This window comes from Leuciscus leuciscus (assembly GCF_965113295.1).
Source record: "Leuciscus leuciscus genome assembly, chromosome: 6".
Classification (NCBI taxonomy): Eukaryota; Metazoa; Chordata; class Actinopteri; order Cypriniformes; family Leuciscidae; genus Leuciscus; species Leuciscus leuciscus.
The window spans coordinates 4,089,858-4,112,133 of NC_138730.1; the positions used below are offsets into that span (position 1 = coordinate 4,089,858).

Below are 22,276 nucleotides of genomic sequence, written 5' to 3' on the forward strand. Positions count from 1 at the left end.
TTTCATGAATCCCAGTTTTGGAAAGACTGATTAATGTTTAATGCACTTTTTGTTAATCAAATAGAATGTAATATATTTTAATTCTCTTTGTACTTTTATTCCAAAACTAATCCTATGCAGATCTATGGGATCAAGTTAGGTCAAAAATCAACTAAAACTTTTTTATATATACAGTTCTTAATGTTTTTATATACAAACGTCTTTGATTGTTCGCCATCCGGTTGTTTTAAAGCAGCGTGTCAGTAAGAAATATCAGTTTAGACATTTAATTGTGATGATAATCGTGTGCATGAGGAGTCCTCAATGGTTCCCACACACAGATCTGTTTTCACCAGCATTGAGTCTGTCTGGGAACAAAAACTGAGTCTAAATCCATAAGAACAGTGGCAACGTCTTCAAGACGCTTGGAGAACTGTACCTGTAAAGCCACAGTAGTGTGATAATAGCGTGTCTGTTTCTGGCATGTTCTTTCATCAGTATTGATTGATTACAGCTGCAGGATTGATGGATGGTCAGCTGATATTAGGGATGCACTGATATGAACATTTTGGCCGATACTGATAACCGATAATCCATTATATTTGAAAGCCGATATATTGGCCATTAAATCTAAATCCAAATTGTATATAATTTTTTTAGTGCCTGATTACAAAAACAAAAGTCTCATGTCCCAAGCACACAATTATAATGATGTTCTTATCATAACTTTATGTAGCCGATATGACAGACTTGCACTGAACTGTATTTTCCTTTTCAAAGTGATTTCAATCATATTTCAAGCAATTTAAAGCCATCATGTTGAACAGTCGCATCTGAAGTGTCTCGGCTGAAGGAAATAATACATTATTTATCGGCTTTAATATATCGGCCAAATTTTCTTATCGGGCCGATAACGATTACACTAAAAATAACGGCCGATACGGATATGGTGGCCGATATAGATATGGCGGCCGATACCGATATGTGGCCGATGCCGATATGGTGGCCGATACGGATATGTGGCCGATGCCGATATGGTGGCCGATGCCGATATGGTGGCCGATACGGATATGGTGGCCGATATAGATATGGTGGCCGATGCCGATATGGTGGCCGATATAGATATGGTGGCCGATGCCGATATGGTGGCCGATACGGATATGGTGGCCGATGCCGATATGGTGGCCGATGCCGATATGGTGGCCGATACAGATATGGTGGCCGATAAGGATATGGTGGCCGATACCGATATGGTGGCCGATAAGGATATGGTGGCCGATGCCGATATGTGGCCGATGCCGATATGGTGGCCGATAAGGCTATGGTGGCCGATACCGATATGGTGGCCGATATATCGTGCGTTCCCTAGTTGACATGTCCAGTGCATGAGGTCACGAGTCATGCAAAACATTGAGAAAACGAGAGATTTCATATCTAGTGGTTATTGATCCAAGTGTGTTTGCAGTAAAGTAGAAGAAAATAAAGCAGTTTCTAATCTCACACCCATTCTCTGAGAAATCTTCCTATAAAAGCTGAAAGGCCATCGGTTTAGTTTGACTTTTAAATGGAGACTAAATCTGAAGTTGAGTGAAATAGCCTTTCAGACTGTTCAGTTATTTAATCAAAGGCTCACAGTTTGACTCCGTGTGTTGAGCTCATTCTGGCTGGATTTCAAGTGTTAGAAAACGGACGTCCTTGCGTTGCTTTCTCAGGATAAGTCACCATGTACAGTTGCTATTCTAACTCTCAATGAATCAGACCGTGATGGCATCTGAACCTCTCACAAAGTCAAAAACTAAATGTTTCTTGTGTACTAGTTTATATATATTTATATTCTAAATAGCAAGAATGAATGTAAAACAGAAGGCATAATCAAAGCAACCTTTTACAGAGGATCTATTCTGCTTTTCTCCATGTTCATCTGGCTTTAGTGTGTAATGTTGCTGTTTGATGATGAAAAAGCTTATTCTCTATATCAGTGTCAGTGTTCCTGAACTCCTGAAACGCCTCCATTGTAGTCTTGAGTTTCTTCCGGGAACGAACACGTCACAATATTTACATTATAATAATTAATACGCAGAATAAAGGGGCGGGGCCTGGTTGAGTTAGTTAGTAGTGTGTTAAACTGGTGGTTATGGGAAGGGGCGGGACATTTCCCAAACACACTCAAAGCGCTCAACCAATCACAACACATTTCACCAGCCGACCAATCAGAGCACAGTGTGCTTTTCAGAAGGCAGGGCTTCATAGAGACAGGAAGTAAACAGAGCGTTACTGACAGACTGGGAAGAGAGGAGCCGCAACAATGGAGAATATGAGGAAAATAATCAACATTCAAGCAGGAAAACCTGTTCTAGAAGTGACCAAAAACAAAATTAAGGGCAAAGTAGGTCCTCTTTAAATTTTAAAACCACCAACAGTTGGAGTGATTACATTGTGCTAAAGTGCTTACATGCATCAGGGTGGAGTCCATAGACAAATCTGACTTGTCACATTACCTTGAGTGCATGTTAATAGGTTGATGTTGTTCTGTTTGTAATATTTCATGAATGCATTCATCACTGGTGAAGTGCTGAGAGCAAATCGGTTTAGCTCCGGTCTCAGCGTGTGGCGGCCCTGAACCGTTCACATGGTAAAATCCAAAGCCAGGCCCTGCCAGCTGAATTTATTAGTAACGTGATCTCATTCATAAGTCAGCTTTGTGCTCTCATCTGTCAGCTCACGGGACAGTCCTCTGGGTTACTGCAGCTTTACACCTGGGCTCAGTGCTTTTACACCTCAGACCTGTGTTTGTGTGCCTGACATGGTCTGTCTGTCAAGTCGTAGCTGTCAGATCTATTGCTTTCACATCAAAAGGGAAATAAATATCAGAAATCACAAAAACTTAAAGCTGACTTACACTTTAAAACTTAAACTTAAAGTGCTTAAAGTGGCGGCTGACAAAACAACGCCATCTTTCAGTTAAAGGCGCTGATTTTAGTAGAAGGTATTGAATAGGTTTTTTTTCCTTAAATTTAGGCACAAGTTAAATTAACTTGAGAACAGCATTTATTGTTAAAGTGAAAACATGATCTGCTTACATTAAAGAGCACACCTTTTTTATTCTCTGCCTCTCGTTTGAAAGTGATATAATGTGGTGCAGATGCAGAACTGGTTGGCTATGGCCTGAGGAGCATTAGGAAACCTTGAAGCACAATTATACTGCTTTCTTCTCAATTCAGTCTCTTTTAATGTGCACAATGTCTTGTTTTAATTAAATTACCTCACGTAGACTTAATGAAACTGAGAAACGGTTGTTAATTTCCATCTGACAGAAGAATGTGAGAGAACTTCCCGGGCAGTTTACGCAACTGCAATTGTTTAGTATTTTGTCGTAAATGCACATCCATATATATATGATTTCTTTCTTTCTTTCAGTGTTGGACGTGTATGTGTTGAGCACCGATGGCCAAATTCAGGACTTCAGGTTTCCACAGACCAACAAAAGAGGAGCCACAATTCAGCTCTCGGCAAACATGGTCAAGCTCAACAGTAAAAACGGTACATAAATGCAAGGTTATGCTTGAGTGAAGGATCTTCAGATGCTCAGTTAATGAAGTCAATGATTTCCTGATCTGTAGGATGTAATGAAGGCCATAAACACTCAAGCTTCACTTGCAAGCTACTGTTATACACTCTTTACATGCATTCTTGTGTTACTATAGCTGTACTCTAGTACAGTACAATAAACTAGTACTCAAGGATACCTTTGTGTATTCTTTCATCATGTGTTGGTATTCTGGGTACTGGTAAAAAAAAAAAAGAGAGAAAAGCTTGTAATATCTAATGTTCTCTTCGATCTGTTGATATGACTAGGGTTGGGAATCATAAGACATTTCCCGGTTCCGGTTCCGCCTAACGTTTCCAATTTCGGCTCCATTAAAATTATTAAACGACTAATAAAAAAATTGTGGTAAGAAATATGATAAATTGTTTGAATTTTAGCGATTCCGGTCCAATTCTAAAGGTAAAAAAAACACACAAAAAAAACACTTAGATATCATTAACATTTATTCAAAGTCTTATTGCAAAACATTTAACTGTAGCTGAATATCATGAACATAAATCAACAGGCTAACGAACACTTACACAAGGAGCGTTTGCCTGTGGTTTAAAAGTACCATAAAATATCTAGCCTAACTAATATAAATGTCAAGCATTATTAAAGACAAGTAATTAAAAAATTAGCAATCCCAACAAATAAATACAGCTGAACAAATATACGATTGAAATAAACAGTGTTTTAATATTTGTAGTTATTCAGGTTGAGAAACTAGAAATTAAATAATTAAAAATAGCACTGCACTTTATAAATATAATTTACATTACAAATATAGTTGCAAAGGTTATTCAGTCGAGAACGAGTTAATTTTCTCTTTGTCTTCTGTTGTTTGATTGGTGTAATTATAGAGACGGCAGTGAACCACTGGTTTACATCACATTAAAATGCACACAGGAACCAAGAAGCGGAATAGAAATGTGCCAAATCGAACATTTGGAAACGGCTCTCGATGCCCATCCCTAGTAATGACAGTAGTTGACCTGAAAGAGAAAGTTCAGAATGTCGTAGATATTTTATTAAGTAGGAAAATGAAACCCTAAAGCCATTTTACCCAAGTTCTGTTTGTTTGTTTGTCAGTCATGTAATAACATGCTATCTCCTCTCATGGTTTCTATACTCAAGGCATTGCCAAGCTGGTGTTTGTCCTGTATAAGCACTTGGGGCATTTCCTCAGTACGGAGAACGCCACGGTGAGACTGATGGGTGAGAGCGGAGTCAGAAACCACACGCTGACCGTCAACTCACACATCCTCTCCGCCTCCATCAACAAAGAGTCCAGCCGGGTGTTCGTGTCCGAGCCGGTCGTCTTCACACTCGAGCACTTGGATGTAAGACGCTTAAGGATGTTACTTTTCTTTATTTTTGTGGGAACACTTTACAATAAGGTTCATTAGTTAACATTAGTTAACTACCTTAGTTAACATGATCTAAGAATGAACAATATACTTCAGCCTTTATTAATCTTAGTTCATATCAATTTCAACATTTACTAATATGTTATTTAAATCAAAGGTTGTATTTGTTAACATTAGTTAATGCTCTGTGAACCATCATGAAAAACCAATGAACAGCTGGATTTATATTAACTAACATTAACAAAGATTCATAAATACAGTAACAAATGTATCATGGTTAGTTCATGTTAGTTAACTTAATACATTAATGTTAACTAATGAGCCTTATTGTAAAGTGTTACCATTTTTTGTTTTCCTTGTATTGCTTTATTTTGTCTGTTTGTGTGAATTAAAGAAAGATGTAAAAATCGTTCACATTTCAACTGCTAAATATTTGGTAACTGGAATGTCTTATTGTTTTAATTTAAAGTATGTGGCATGTTATTTTGAAGAGGCAAGTAATGCTTTCTGATTCCAGGATTTGAGTAAAGGTTAGAGTTAAACCTCGAAAAACATTAAACATTAAATTCACCTAAAAATGAAAATGATGTCATTAATGACTCACCCTCATGCCGTTCCAAGCCCATAAGACCTCTGTTCATCTTCCGAACACAGTTTAAGATATTTTAGATTTAGTCCGAGAGCTTTCTGTCCCTCCACTGAAAATGTATGTACGGTATCCTGTCCATGTCCAGAAAGGTAATAACGACATCATCAAAGTAGTCCATGTGACATCAGTGGGTTAGTTAGAATTTTTTGAAGCATCGAAAATACATTTTGGTCCAAAAATAACAAAAACTATGACTTTATTCAGCATTGTATTCTCTTCCGGGTCTGTTGTCAATCCGCGTTCACGACTCCGCAGTGACGCTGCTGACGTAAGACGCTGCTTAGTTCTTCGTCCGTGTATTCGGGTTCAAAAAAATATGGCTGGGCAAAAAAATGCAAGTCTTCCTGTGTGTCGAAATCCTTAGACATGTTTGCGAAGATTGTTTTGTTTACAGCGTGCGTCTCCCTCAGACTGTAAACGAAGTTCGGGCGCACCAGATAACACGTCAGCTGACAGTAACAGACCCGGAAGAGAATACACTGCTGAATAAAGTCGTAGTTTTTGTTATTTTTGGACCAAAATGTATTTTCGATGCTTCAAAAAATTCTAACTAACCCACTGATGTCACATGGACTACTTTGATGATGTCGTTATTACCTTTCTGGACATGGACAGTATACCGTACATACATTTTCAGTGGAGGGACAGAAAGCTCTCGGACTAAATCTAAAATATCTTAAACTGTGTTCCGAAGATGAACGGGGAGGTCTTATGGGCTTGGAACGACATGAGGGTGAGTCATTAATGACATCATTTTCATTTTTGGGTGAACTAACCCTTTAACTCTTTCCCCCGACATTGACCAGATTTTCTATCATTAAAGGTATAGTGGAGGATCTTTCCGAATTTTAGATAAGACCCGCCCTCTCCACTTTTTGAATAAGTTTGATTGATTCACCAGAATGATTGACAATTAGGAGGACCAATAGTATAGGTGATCCACCCGGAAGTAACAAATCCTCCGCTATACCTTTAATTCAATTCACATTTATTTGTAAAGCGCTTTTCACAATACACCTCGTTTCAAAGCAGCTTTACAGAAAATGCACGAGTCCACATTACAATTTAGAGTGATCTGTTATCAGAGGAAACTGTCTAAGTTATGCATTTCAGAAATGTACATATACAAAATCACAGTTAGCTAAAAATGTATTAATTTAAACAATTTAACAATTGAAGGCATAAACAATAAGCTCAGTGAAGTAATAAATACTTGTTTGCTATCAAATGATTATGACATTTAGAAAAATGTAGCATTGGTGCATGTTATCCGATCGTGGAGGCTATGAAAATTTGTTAATATGATCAAAAATGTTGCCGCTGACTGGCGACTTAAAAATAAAAAGAGTAAATTGAGGTTGTTGATCAAGGAAAACACACAGTTTGGGTATAAAACATTGTGCCTTTTGTTATTAAGAGGGTGCAAATAAAATGGCGTGTTTCTTCATTCATCAGACCGAGAACTACTTCAACCCAAACTGCTCGTTCTGGAACTATTCGGAGCGGAGCATGATAGGATACTGGTCAACACAAGGCTGCAAACTCCTCAACACTAACAAGACTCACACCACCTGTTCCTGCAGTCACCTGACTAACTTCGCGATCCTGATGGCCCATCGAGATGCACATGCGGTGAGTAACCAGACCTGTCCTGTGGTGGGAAATCTACATGTAGTTCTGCTTTCTCCATGCTTTTCATATAACCATATTGAGTCTATTGAGCCTCCTCATGTCTACAACAGAACAAATGAATATAACGGAGCACGTTCTTAATAATAATATAACTCTTAGTCTGCTTTGATGAATGAAGCTCTTGTGTCGCCAGTAGGTTTCTGGGAACAATGCAGTTTTGTCAGTATGACATGACAGCAGTAGCAGTTGTCTGATAACACCTGACACTGTATAATAAAGAGAGTGTAGCAATGGTTTAAGCTGTAATGAATGTGGAAATGATGGGTTTTGTGCAACTACAGCTTAAATCACATCTATGGAAATACATCAATGACAAAAGTCTTGTATACGATCATCAAAAGCAGTGTTGTGGAAGTGACTTCACAAAGCAAAATATTGAGTGATAAAGATGGTGTTTTTTTTAAACAAAATAAACCAATCTGAATTTAGGCCGGTCATTATTTGCTGAACTGACAAAAACAAAATGCTCTGAAATGCTTTCAACTTAAATATTCACATATTAAATATAAGCTGTGTAATAAAGTCATTGATTTGAGCCCCCAGAAATGCAAGGAAATCAGCGTCTAGTTGTGTTCAACAAATCCAGCTTTGAAATGTAATTTTTCATTGAATATTAAGTCTTTTTAAAACCCTTTGCTGCCATTGTTCCATGACACTATCTTTAAGTTCTTTGAAATTGCAGACATGTGTGTGGAAAATATTTTTTTAATGCACAAAGGGAGTGGATAGATGCATTATATTCCCATTATGACAGTAAATATATTTTCTGCCTATATGTAAACATATTGCGAAGATATTTTTTTCATATTATGTTTTGGGGCATGGGCCAAATTGCATTCTGGGGGTCATTCATTATTTCAATTTACAATACACTCTAAATATGGTGAGGTAAAAACAACCCAATTTGGGTCATTTTGGCAACACAGCTCTGGGTCAAAAGGGAAACTCAATAGTTTGAAATTAAAATCACACAGGAAATTACTGCAGTAAAAACACAGGCAACAGTAATGGGCTAATTAAAAGATGAACATTTATTTATAATGGACAAAAATATAGACGAGTAAAAGCCATGTGAAAATGTATGCGAGTAAGAAAAAGTGCAGAAAAGAATACAAACTCAAACTATGTTATACGTCTTATAACGGAATTGCGTTTTTTTAAAGTTTAATATCAATAATGTTTAAGAACAGATTTGATCAGTTATTTTGTTTATTTTTTCCTCCCGCTAACGAACATTAGACGGCCAAACCATCAGGCTGAGTGTCAGCAAGAAATACAGTCTGAACGCCTTGAAATTTGGGAATAAATGATGTATTACAGTGAATCGACAGGATTTTACCCTCTCTGTTTAATGGGTTTATAATCACTCACTTCACTCTGGAGCGTTAGTCCGGCTCGTTCAGTTCCAGCTCATCAGTCACTGTTTGAGAGAAAAACTTCCAGTTTAGTTTCTGATTAGTTTTCCACATATATTCCTGTCATGATCTCCACGAACACGGATAGGCGAAGACTTTCTCGTACTCAAACTCTTGTGCCATTGCTTCAAAAATGCACGGGCCCACAATGCATTGTGACTTAAATAATACAGAAATACAGTAGATTACTGTTGAAAATGGGCTGTAAATTAGCAGCCGTTGCATACTGTGCAAATTATTGCCCAGAATGCTTTGTTTCCTACCGTACATTACTGCTTTAGTGGAAAACTTTAGTGGTCGTTTTTTACAGCAATTTTTTCCAGTTTACAGTGCTGGAGAAACCAATTAAAAGTTTTGGATGCTGGCCTGATGTGAACCTAAACAACATGCAAGTGAAACAAATAAGGAGGGATATAATCCCTGGCCTCAAGCACATCAACAGTACCAAATTAGTGGAACCAAAGTTTCATCTGCCCTGTCTTTCTGGCCAATTACCTTGTGCAAAGTCACCCTTTCACAGGTCAGCTAGCGGGACTGTTTGATTGGCTCCCACACGAGAAAGTAGCTTGGATTACCAAGATGTCTCGGCATTATGGGACTGTATGGAAACAGGGTCATTTCACTTGCAATTACTAACCTTGCCGAGGAAAACAGATGTGCTAAAGTTGGTCCCGGTGTATGGAAGAATGGGTTTCAGGCGAAGAACAAACAAGCCCACCATGCGAAAGGCAACAGCAGCTGAATGTGCTGAACTTGTGGAGGATGATGTTTGCCATCAAGAAGGGACTGGGATCGCTAAAGCCGTATCTCAAGCCAAGCAAGACTATCGGATGAGATGGGAGGAATTACCTGGAAAGACCTGTGGTGGAAAATAGGAGGAGTTGTACAGCAGACCAACAATAAAAGGCATTCTTGGAGGCCACCATGCGAAGCAGTCATTGGCTATGGCTGAAAAGGAGCAGCACCACAAGGTCCAACAATTGAGCACTGTAAGAGACCAAAAAGTGGCTTGGGGACGTGCATCTGAACTTGATCGTCCCACTGCTTGTTTCTAGATGGCTCCTCTCAATGTCAAACTTTGTGTAATGGCAGTCGTGCACTCTGAGAAACTACTAAAGATAAAGAGGGGCTTGCAAATTGCTGTAAGACACACATCTGAGCCTAACTAAAGATATGTCTCAATAAAAACCTTTAACCTTTCCGCCCAGCATCAGAAGATCGCTAGTTTAAATGGAAGGCCGATCCACAGGGATTGTAGTACCTAGGCTACGTTTGCACAAGTGAATTTACGTTTTAAAATGCGTAACTTCTGCTACGGTTGCGCCTGGCGTCTACTCTACTCTGGAGTTTTCGACCCTCGAAAATGGAGACTTTTGGAAATGCTGCAGACCCTGTTTTAGTTTGAAAACTCTGGGGTTGCGTTTCAGTGTAGATGCGTTTCAAAAGGAGACTTCTGAAAGTGAAGGTGTGGCTGTCCTCATTCGCTCCCTGATTAGGTATCCTTCCCCAATTGGTCAAGCCCCTATCATATGACTATTACGCTACCAAAACACCACAATCGAAATTTCACTAGTGTGGACATAGCCCTAGTCCTATTAACTAATCAACATATGTATCAATTAAACATTGGTTCAAGATTGTCCTGATTTAAACAGTCATAGTTTAATACAGTTTCATTGAAGATACAAGCCAATTGTTGGTGTTTTCATGCTAGACACCTTTTCAGTAAATTTAACAGAATTGTTTTTTGTTTGGACGATGTGTGAATAGTGTTTAGTCAAAGTTAAAATGTCTTAGGCAATATTTATTTAATTTTAAAAAATCTGTATTGATGCTATGTGTGAACAAAGATGTAAGATGTATGATATAAGCACTAGGAGATTTGAGCGGTCTTATTTAAGATGTTGTCAAACACTCGCTCGATACCAGACGTGAGCTTCCGTTGTAGTCTATGTAACTGTCTCCGCTGGAAGTGCCCAGTTTTAATGGACTCTTGTTGCTGATGTGTAAATGGTAGAAATGCATAAACAAGATGTAAAGCCTATGCATGTGTGACTAGCAGATGTGGTACATTTACTGGAAATGGTAATTAAGGTTTTTGCATTTGAAACTGGGCCAGTTTTTCTGTTCAAAAACAAAAAATCAATTCTCTCTCATATTCAGACAAGTGAAGCGTTAGAGTTAAGTACATGGCATAAATGCTAATGTTAATCTTTACTTTTCCAGGGTGATGGGAGCGTTCACGAGCTCCTGCTGACAGTCATCACACGGATGGGCATCGCCGTCTCGCTTGTCTGCCTCGCCATTAGCATTTTCACCTTCTGCTTCTTCCGTGGCCTTCAGAGTGACCGCAACACCATCCACAAGAACCTGTGCATCAACCTCTTTCTTGCAGAGCTTCTCTTTCTAGTGGGCATCAACATGACCGAACCTCCGGTGGGTATTCTTCCTAAATCATGATATCCAAAACGCTTGTGAAAAGCGCCAAACAAATAAACTGTAACTGTATTAAATTAATATCAGTCTCAGCCCTAGTAAGCTGCAATATTTATAGGCATCACATGCATGCCCACAAGAGCCAGCACAACCCACAGCCACATGATGTGATTGAGTAGAAATGCTCACTGGAGACCAACAGAATGACAACTCGCCAACCTCTGTGAGCACCTTAAAGGAGGAGTTCACTTCAGAATTAAAATTTCCTGATAATTTACTCTCCCTCTCGTCTTTCAAGATATTGAAGATAGTGACTTCAATGGGGTCCAATGGGTTGAAGGTCCAGATGTGAGTTTCAGTGCAGCTTCAAAGTCTCGACACGATCCAGCCGAGGAATAAGAGTCTTATCTAGACAAACCAGCCGACATTTTATAAAAAAAGATAACATTTATATACTTTTTAACCACAAATGCTGGTGTTGCACTAGCTGTGATGCGCCACACATTACGTAATCACGTTGAAAGGTCATCCTGAAGAAAGAAAGACATGAACATCTTGGATGACGGGGGTGTGAGTAAATTATCAGGAAAGTGAACTACTCCTTTAACATTCACTTCTCATGAGGTGCAGTATTTGGCCGAGTAATTTGACCAGTGAAGTAGTTTTGACGATGCTACTGTCCAGGGCTTGACATTAGCTTGTTTGCTTATCAGTCACTGTGGCTTGTGGTTTTCCAAAGCTACGAGCCACTCAGCATTTTCACTGGCCACATTTTTTACATCGATACCATGGGGAAACACTGCCATATAGATATTTTTTATATTATCTCATAATTTTGCGGCCGGTATATTAGGCTGCTGTCACTTTAAGACCTGACGCACGGATCCTTTATACTGTTTTATATAGCCAATATACTTGTGTTTATGTGCGCGCACTTTGGAGTGACTGCGATACACGCCGCTGCTGAAATACACACACATTTGGTTGGTTGGCGAGTGTTAATGTCAAGCCCTGTTATGAATAGAGTTTCAAAATGGGTTAGGACACTCACTTAGTACGTTTTATTCACACACTACAGTGATAAAGCTCTTAACAGTTGGGAACAAAACTTTTTGATACAAATAAAAAATGAGAGATGTTAAAGATGTTCAGTGAGATGTTATAACCGCAGTTTCCAAACCAGTAGTTTTGACTCAAAAAATTGTTTTGGTGAATAAAGATCTCATATAAACCGCTTTGAAGACTAAGCCCCTGTAATATCTTTCTGTGCAGATGATTTGCTCTGTGATTGCTGGAGTCCTGCATTTCTTCTTTCTTGCTGCGTTCTCCTGGATGTGTCTGGAGGGCGTTCAGTTGTTCCTCATGCTCGTGGAGGTCTTTGAGAGCGAATTCTCTCGCCGGAAATACTACTACGCGTCTGGCTACCTGTTCCCCTGTGTGGTGGTCGGCATTTCGGCAGCCATCGACTATAAGAGCTATGGGACGAGGAAAGCGTGAGTAATGTTCTGTGTTTATATCAAATTATTGATCTGTGCTTTGGGTCATGCAGTTTAAATGCAGATACAGACTTGAATGTGTCTATTATGGCATTAATATTAATAATAAAATGACTCCAGAACCTGTATTGGGAGGGTCAGATTAGTTAGACATCGTAAATGTTTGCTGTTGGTGTGCCTCCAGGAACACGGTTGGGAAAGACTGTTATGGGATTTAATTCCGTCCAATGAAAGTGGTTGTCACTCTCGAGACTTTGCAGTGTGTTCATGGTTGTCAGTAATTGTTTCTGTGGATGTTAATTATCTTGTTCCCTCTTTCCAGCTGTTGGTTGAGGGTTGATAATCATTTCATTTGGAGTTTCATCGGCCCTGTTTCGTTCATCATTATGGTAAGTTTTGCACATTTAACATGACTACCTTTATTTAGGTGTTTAGAACTTGCTCCAGAAAGGTTACAGAAACATTGAAATTACTTTAGTGATGATGTACTTCCTTTTGGACAGCATTGAGAGAGATTGGTGTGGTTTATTGCGTTATGTTGAATTGTGAGGCATCACATTGTCTGTGGTTTCTTGAGATGTTTGACAATACCCAGCCCTGATGTGTATGGCGTTCCCATTTCTTGGTAACATATGCTGTTTTCCTGTAATATAAGCTTTCTTTCCATCGGTTGATAATTGATGCTGTTTTTTTGTTGTTTCATTTTGATTGGTCAGTAATGTATACTGTCTTCCCATGGGTCAGTCTTCATTCCTAGAGTGATGTACTATGTATTTACTACCCATGTTCCTGGAAACTGAATCCAATCCTGAAGGTTAAAATGGAATTTGAATTGTTGACAATGGGAGTAGAGATAAATGATTGTATGGAGAGACAGTGCCCTTTGACACATGTATTCAGACTTCATTACAGCCTCAGGTCTTTCTGGGTTCAGGCACACCTGGATTTGGGGATTTTCTACCATTCACTTCTGCAGATCATCTTAAGCTTTGTCAGGTTGAATGTGGATTGTCAGCCATGTTGAGGTCATGAGGAGATGTTCGATTGGATTCAAGTCCACTATATTTGGAGTTGTCCCTAGGGTTGGGAATTGAATACTTGAGGTCAGGAATCAGATACTTGTTATAAAATAAAAATTTCGATTCTTCTTATCGATTCCTTTGTGAGCATTTCAATATGAGTTTAAACCATTCGAGCGCGAGACGACTCGCACGCTGTTTTCTGTGCTGCACACACACACACACACACACACACACGTGTGTAACAGTGTATTGGATCCGTGCAGCTCTTAAAGTGACAGCATCCTAATATTCCTGCTGCCGTCTCTATAATAACAGAAGACAAAGAGAAAATTCACTCGTTCTTGACTGAATAACTTTTGTAACTATATTTGTATGTTTTAATGGTCTTTTGTAATTACTGAGTGTTTACTTGTCTTTAATAATGCTTGAAATTTATATTAGTTAGGCTAGATATTTTATGATATTTTGAAACCACAGGCAAACACTCCTTGTGTAAGTGTTCTTTAGCCTGTTGATTTTTGTTCATGATATTCAGCTACAATTCAGTGTTTTGCAATAAGACTAAATGTGAAAGATATCTAAGTTTTTACCTTATTGGAATCGAAATTAGGCATCGTTAAGAACTGGAATCGTTAAAATTCAAACGATACCCAACCCTAGTCGTCTGTCCCTAAGCCACTCTTGCATTGCCTTAGCTGAGTGTTCAGGGTCATTGTCCCGTTAAAAGGTATACCTTCGGCCCAGTCCGAGGTCTAGAGCGTTCAGGTTTTCCTTAAGGATATCTCAGTATTTTGCTGCGTTCGGCTTCTTCCCTGACTAGTGCCTGACTCCTCCAGATCTGATGCTGGTAGTGATGCTGCCTGGGTGGCCAGCTCTGGGAAGAGTCCTGGCTGTTCCAAACCTCTTCCATTAGAGAAGCACGGAGGCCACTGTGCTCTTGGGAACCTTAATGCATATTCTTTACAGCCTTCCCCAGATCTGTGCCTGAACCGTTTCTCAGCTCTTTTCACCTCATGACTCTGATTTGCATTTCCAGCTGTTTAGATCTTATATAGACAGTTGTTTGCTTTTCTAAATCATTTCCAATCAATTGAATTTGCCACAGCTTTACTCCAATCAAAGTGTAGAAAAAACATGATCCAGAGAAATTGCAAGCACTTGAGTTAAAAAGGGTCTGAATACTTATGTCAGAGTTGCTTTTTAATTAATTTGCATCAGTTATCACATCAGTTTTTTAGTTTTGTCGTCATGACTCATGAGGGTAGATTGATGTGATGTGAATATTTTCCCAAAGCATTTTAGCATAAGGTTGCAACAAAATGTGAAGAAAACAAAACAAAACAAAGGGGGTATTGTTGAATGCACTGGAACAATATGGATAGCTAAAGTTGTTTCCATACCATTATGGCATCACTATGAGGATAAAGATCTGCCCAAAGAGAGATACACAAATATGACAAAAGAAGAAAAATCCAGGCTATTTTCCAAAAAAAAAGGTGCTGTGAGATGCTGTTATACTGAAGTGTGAAGTCAGAGCTGTATATATGTAATTATATGCTGTATTTAGCTTATATATGCACTTTGTTTATAGCCGGGTTCCTCAATTAGTTTTTACCAAGGGCCAAATTCTGCCAACAAAGCAAAGCCAAGGGCCACCGACCACAATGCCATCGCCTCAGTGTTTGCTCTGCTATTATTATTGTTGTTGTTTTGTTAAGAGTCACAAATCACAATATAATTATTCTGATTTTATTTATTTTTCTTATTTTAGTTTTCTCATTAGTCTGCTTTATTCAAGCAATTATGAGCATTTTTGTATTCAGATCCAGAAAACTAAAGACCTTTGAATGGTGGATATTAAAAACAGATGAACAAACAGCATCTCTGGATCTCCATGTGTGACTGATCCTGCTCATCACCACACTGGATCTCTTCTCATCAATTCCCCTCATAGCAGATTCAAGTATTAGACCTATCAGCATTCATATTTTACTGTTCTTACTCGGATCAAGGTAACAGTATTAACTGGCACGTACTCACCATTCCTCACAATACCTGTGATGTTAGGGCTGCAATCCTGAGACGCTGATCGAGATGCGCACTGGACAGCCTGTTCATGTCCTGCTTCTTGATGATGTGCATCACAGAGAACGATGACTCACAGATGTAAGTGGATGGGAACATTGAAAGAAGGAACATTGCAGTAATTCTGCTGTTCTTGAATTTAGCTTGAGAAACCACTTTTCTCCAAAAGGCGCTCACACTAGCCTCCTTGTGTTGCTCTCTGACATTTCCAAAATCTCCAGCCGCAAAGACGCTTCATCTAAGGATGTATAACGGCGGATTTGCCAGGCGCGCGCCAGGAGCGGTTCACAGCCGAGGAGACCGATGTTCTCGTCACGGCCGTAAAAGAAAGAAGTGACATTGGGGATGGAGAAACACACCCAAATTAACTTCGGTTAAACAGGCGTATGATAATTTGGGTAAATGTGTAAGCTAGATGTATGCTTTTATAATAAATTGTCTATCTATCTATCGTAATAATGTATGATTTGCAAAAATGAAAACTGCTGCTTCTGCATAGATGAGAGAATCAAAGTGTATGCGCATTGTGCACACGCTACATTGATTATGGCCAAGCATGCGCCCTTAAAATAGCATATGAATAACATGCGCAACGCGCCACTGACTTAAAAAATTTTTTCCTGGTTAGTGGCGCAATTGTTTTCTAAACCTGCAAAATAGCAAGAAGGAACGTTTGCGCCGGAACACGCCTCCTCTTTGCGCTGAACCGCCCCCGGGAGCGCAAGTGTATTTCCTAACTTACCGACGTGCGTCTGTGGAGGGAAAAGTCCGCTTTGCGCGGGTGCAAAATAGGAATGATACATGCGTCGGTGTACAAAGTCACTTGCGCTGGGTGCAAGATAGGGCCCCAGGACTCACGCGAATAAAGTTCATCAGCCTCATCACGTTATCCATTGTCTCGTTAATTTTTCCAGACAATTTGGCGCACAACACAGATTTATGAATTATGCAGTGAAATGCTATGAGTTTTGGACTGACATCACCTAGCCTGCTCATCGGGGGTCTGTGATGTCCAACCATTGACAGAGCCCCGTCAGCGACAACCAAGATCTGCATCAGTTTGTTTAGTTAAAAAAGATTTCTCCGGTTGCGCGTCCCGTTATTGGCAGCAAACAAAGCAACTCTTCACGGAAAACCTTCCCATCAAAACATCTGACGAACACTGACAGCTGTTCAATGTCGGATCGGTCGCAAGACGAGTCTATTGCAGGTGACGTGACTTCGGCTTTCATGTCGGATAAAAGATTGGACAGCTCTTCATGTTGCTGTGCAGTCGGGTAATGGCTCCTTCTGGAATAGCTCCTCTACCATTTAAAACTTCATCCACATGTCAATCGCACAGGTTTAATTAATCCGGCATCTGTGAACGGCTGTTTGTCCTTTGCCAGGCTCTGAGCCACACGTAGGGACGCTGCGGTGCATTCTCCTGTATGGATGTGGTTTATGAATAACAGCAACTGATTGCTTGTAAGCCTAACAATTGTGTTTTCCAAAAGAAATTATATATATTTTTTGCACAAAGCTTATTTTTGGACATATATATGTAATTAAATCATGCAATACAAATATATACACTACCAGTCAAAAGTTTCAGATATCATTCTAATATGCAGATTTGATGCTCAAAAAACATTCATTATTATTATTATCAATGTTGAAGAAAGGTTGAAAACTGTTATTTACATTTTTATTTCAGGATTGTTTGATGAATAGAAAGTTCAAAAGAACAGCATTTATCTGAAATACATTGTTTTGTAACATTGTAAATGTCTTGACTGTAACTTTTGATCAATTTAATTCAGTATTGATTTATTTGATTTATTTCCCCACAAAATAAAATAGAAATCCTTACTGACCCCAAACTTTTGAACGGTGGTGTTTAATGTTACAAAAGCTTCTATCTCAGATAAATGCTGTTCTTTTGAACTTTCTATTAATCAAAGAATCTGAAATAAAAATGTATGCAACTGTTTTCAACACTGATAATAATCATAAATGTTTCTTGAGCATCAAATCATGATATTAGAATGATTTGTGAAGGATCATGTGACACTGAAGACTGGAGTAATGATGCTGAAAATTCAGCTTTGATCACAGGAATACATTACACTTTACATTCACATAGACAACAGCTGATTTACATTGAAATAATTTTAACAATATAACTTTTTTTTTTTTGCAAATAAATGCTGCCTCTGTGAGCAGAAGATACTTCTTTTTCTTCTTCTTTTTTTAACTTTATTTAGATTTTTCACACATAAACAGAGTACATCACACAATTACAGATACCATTGGAATATCACATATATGTAATTAATTCCGTCTCTCTTGTTCATAGAAAGGACCATACAGCAAACAGAGACAGAATAAGGTTAATTCTAAGTTCAGCAATAATAAAAAGGAAATATACAATTATGGATCTGTCATATGATGCAAATTACGCATTCAGCATGAGAAAATAAAACAATGACAGAAGTATAAACAATAAACAACAACAGCAACATAAACCAAAAATTTTAATAATAATAATAACAGGGTTCGTACGGTCATGAAAAACCTGGAAAAGTCATGGATTTTTAAAATGGCAATTTCCAGGCCTGGAAAAGTTTTGGAAAATGAATAAACTCATAAAGTTTTGGAAAAGTCATGGAAATTTGTTTTTCAAAATATCTGTGTACTTGAATTTGTTTAATTAATAAAATTGGGGAAACAAATTGCAATACTTTTTTTCGTTTTACTGTGCGTTCACACCGGACGCGAATAGCGCGTCAAATTCGCGCCTGACGTGTCTAGAAATGTACGCGCGTCAGAGGCGAAATGACGCGTTTCCATTAACTAAAAGCGCTGAAACGGACATGAAAGGGGACCCATTTCTTTTGGCCCATCTAGTTTTAGTCGCTGTCCTCAGTGCCGCAGAAAAGCGCTGAAACGGACATGAAGGGGAACTCATTCAGCGCTTTTCTACGGCACTGAGGACAGCGACTAAGTAGCCACACCTGTGTGGCTCTTGTGTTGCTGTCATCAGCTCAGTGCTTCAAATTAAAATAAGCTGCTTTGCATTTTCATATAGCTTCGTATGTGCCTTTCCATTACAGATTTGAGCAAAACTTTTTTTTTCTTCTAAATATCGATAAATAACTATTGCAAAAGGATGGCGTTTCCATTAACCGACTAAAACTTTTTTTTTTTTTTTTTGATCAGTCATTCCAAAAATCATGGCAACGGAGGACGTTAGTAGGTTTATATCTCACCCACCGCCCTACAAATTATTATTATTAATATCTTATCCAAGTATTAATGTCAGGGAAAGACCCTTATGCGAACGGCACATAGGCTATATGCTAAGTTTCTTCATGTTTCTCCCTTGATTGTGGCATTTCTTTGAGAGTAGGCTATCCCTGTATTGTTTCTTTTATGAATTTAATAAGGAACTTTCATGTATTCTTTCTGTCCAAAAGGTCCGTGTTCTTTTGTGTCCACTCGTTTTTCCTTTAACCCCCAAATGAAAAACGAAAAATGAAGGGTTGTTGTAAGTAGGCTATTTTTAAAACACAAAGTTGAACGCCAACATTTAAATTTGAACTGTAGGCTACACCAAATGCTGTGCGAAAAAGAAAAAAATATCGACAAATTTTCTGATTTTTGTTTATGACTTTTTGCCTCTTTGTTAAACATTTAAAATATATATGATTTTTTTCTTTTAAAAAATTTATTTGGTCTTTTATTTTCCGTGTTCACATTTATGAGGAAAAAACAATGTTACGTGACCGTTCTCCATTACGGTAATGAGTCCTCTGAGAGCGGCACTAAAAGACTTTAAAACTTACACAGAGACCTCAAACAGAAAGCACAAAGCCTTCCTAAACGAATTTCGTTTTGTATTAATTGTATCTTGATTTTAAAATGTTTCATTAACCAATTGCTTAATAGCCTAAATAAAAAGTAAATAGCAGAAAATAGATAATCACGACACAGAGGCGCCGGAGTGAACTGGATCATCCATGAACCGAAACTCAGCGTAAAAGGTAGCCTACTCGCCTCACAGACCTAAACAAAACTGAAATAGGCCTATATCTATTATCTACAGAAATATCTACTTTTAAACAGAACAATTCAAAACAAAATAAAACGATGTAGCCTAATCCGTATGAAATGTGCATTTCTCTTCGGCGTGTTCACTACTAAGAAGATCGCGAGTCAGTCAACTTCGTATTTGCAGTCGAAACAGAAAATACTTGTTTATTAATAAACAATTAAAATTGAGAGAGAGAGAGAATATAAGATTAGTTTGACTAATTTTGAGGACTTCTAATGATCTGTTAACAATCTCGTTTTTAAAAAAAAAAAATTTATGGCGTTTATCGCATTTTGGAAAAGAGCTCTTCAAGCACATTTAGATTTTTCATCCGCTACTAACGTTACCCGCCCACAAGGAGTTAATTAACATGTATACACAGATGTTTTATGGAAAACTATGTCATGAATATTTACCTTTAAGTCATGGAAAAGTCTTGGAAAAGTCATGGAAATTTAATGGTAAAAATGTGTACGAACCCTGTAATAATAATAATTAAAAAAAAAATTAAAAAAAAAAAAAAAAAATATATATATATATATATATATATATATATATATATATATATATATTAGGGCTGGGAATCGATTAAAAAAAAAGTACTAATTAATTGCACAATTTCTGTAATTAATTGCAATTAATTGCGCTTCCCCCAAGCTTGTAATCATCAATATTTAAACTTAGAATCACCTAATTAAACAACACAGGAAAAAAAGGGAACAGAAAATAGCCCTATATTAAAATATTGATGATGATGATTAACTTTATTAATCCCCAAAGGGAAATTTAGGTGTCGCAGCAGCACAACCATACAATGAATAAATTAAAACAACTTTAAAACAACATTCACAGACAACACAAGACTCATTCTCCAGTATCAAGTCGCAAAGCATTGTGATTATATACAAAGACATAAATCATAAAAAGTATGTCATCTTGAATAACACTGATTATACAACTTAATTGCAGTAGGAAAAAAAGACTTCCTATAACGCTCCCTGTAACAGCGTGGATGGATTAATCTTAAACTGCGAGTACTCATAAAATCACGAACTATTTAATTTAGGGGATGACAATCATACTTCATCATAGAAGAGAGTTTCCCGATCATTCTATCCTGTATTATCACCTCTAGGTTGGGTAACACACTCCCTACAACAGAACCTGCCTTCTTTATCAGTTTATTTAACTTATTCTTCTCTTTCTCTAGCAGTCCCCCTCCCCAACTTGTGACAGAGTACAAGATCACAGATGAGACCACAGAGTCATAGAAGGTCTTAAGTAGTGCATGACTTACACCAAAGGACCTCAGTCGCCTTAACAAATGAATACGACTTTGACCTTTCTTATAGACTTGCATCGTGTTGTCAGACCAATTGAGCTTATTATTCAAATATACACCCTAATACTTGTAAGTTTTTACAATCTCAACTTCTGACTCTCTTATTTTTACTGGTACCACTTGCTGAGGAAATCTACTAAAATCAACTACAACTTCTTTTGTCTTACTAGCATTTAGCCTGAGACCATTTTTCTCACACCAGTCCACAAAACTCTTTAATAACTCCCTATATTCACTCTCATCATGGTCCGTTATACAGCCAACAATTGCAGAGTCGTCAGAAAATTTCTGAAGGTGACAGGATTTAGAATTATACTGGAAATCTGACGTATAAAAAGTGAACAAAAATGGAGCTAAAACCGTTCCTTGAGGGACTCCAGTGCTGGACTTCACTGCTTGAGAGACACAGTCCTGCATCCTCACATACTGTGGTCTATTTGAAAGATAATCAATTATCCAATTTACCATACCATGATGTACTCCAGCATTTTCCATCTTACTTTGCAGTAGTGAGGGCTGAATAGTATTAAACGCACTAGAGAAGTCGAAGAAAGTGATTCTGACAGTACTGCCCGAGGTCTCTAAATGACTTAAAGATTTATGCAAGAGGTATATAAGTGCATCGTCAACCCCAACACCGGTTTTATAAGCAAACTGGAGTTTATCCACAGCACTACACAATACTAACTTTAAATGATCTAGTACTAGTCTCTCAAACACCTTCATTAAGTGTGACGTTAAAGCTATTGGTCTATAATGTGAGAACTCCTTGGGATTTGTTAACTTGGGTACGGGTACTATGCATGATGTCTTCCATAAAACAGGTCATTTCTCCAAGCGCAGACTCAAATTAAAAATCGCATATTAAACATCAATATATCAATATATTATTCTTTTTCAATAATCAATCAACATAATCAATTTAACAGATTATTATTATTATTATTATTATTATTATTTTATTAATTATTAAAACAAAATATAGTCCTACAAAGCTATTATTACCAGAGCATGTGATCAGAGCAGGTCATTTTACCATTGTTGCCCAGCATGGCTATACCAGCTCAGCAAACAGAAGTCAACAGAGAAATTTCACGTTACTTGAGTGGACTTTACTTTTCCAGTGCTT

At 38.0% G+C, this 22,276-nt stretch overlaps 1 protein-coding gene across 3 annotated transcripts in view; it reads left to right on the forward strand.

Moving 5' to 3' along the window:
• Window positions 1-22,276, forward strand: part of adgrl2b.1 (adhesion G protein-coupled receptor L2b, tandem duplicate 1) — a 126,735-nt gene that overhangs the window by 74,062 nt on the left and 30,397 nt on the right. For all 3 annotated transcript variants that reach the window (XM_082174175.1, XM_082174176.1, XM_082174177.1), the window contains exons 9-14: window positions 3,397-3,519; window positions 4,703-4,908; window positions 7,040-7,216; window positions 10,918-11,127; window positions 12,400-12,620; window positions 12,946-13,012. In XM_082174175.1, the coding sequence (XP_082030301.1) occupies window positions 3,397-3,519; window positions 4,703-4,908; window positions 7,040-7,216; window positions 10,918-11,127; window positions 12,400-12,620; window positions 12,946-13,012 (1,004 nt within the window). The remainder of the gene's footprint in view (window positions 1-3,396; window positions 3,520-4,702; window positions 4,909-7,039; window positions 7,217-10,917; window positions 11,128-12,399; window positions 12,621-12,945; window positions 13,013-22,276) is intronic.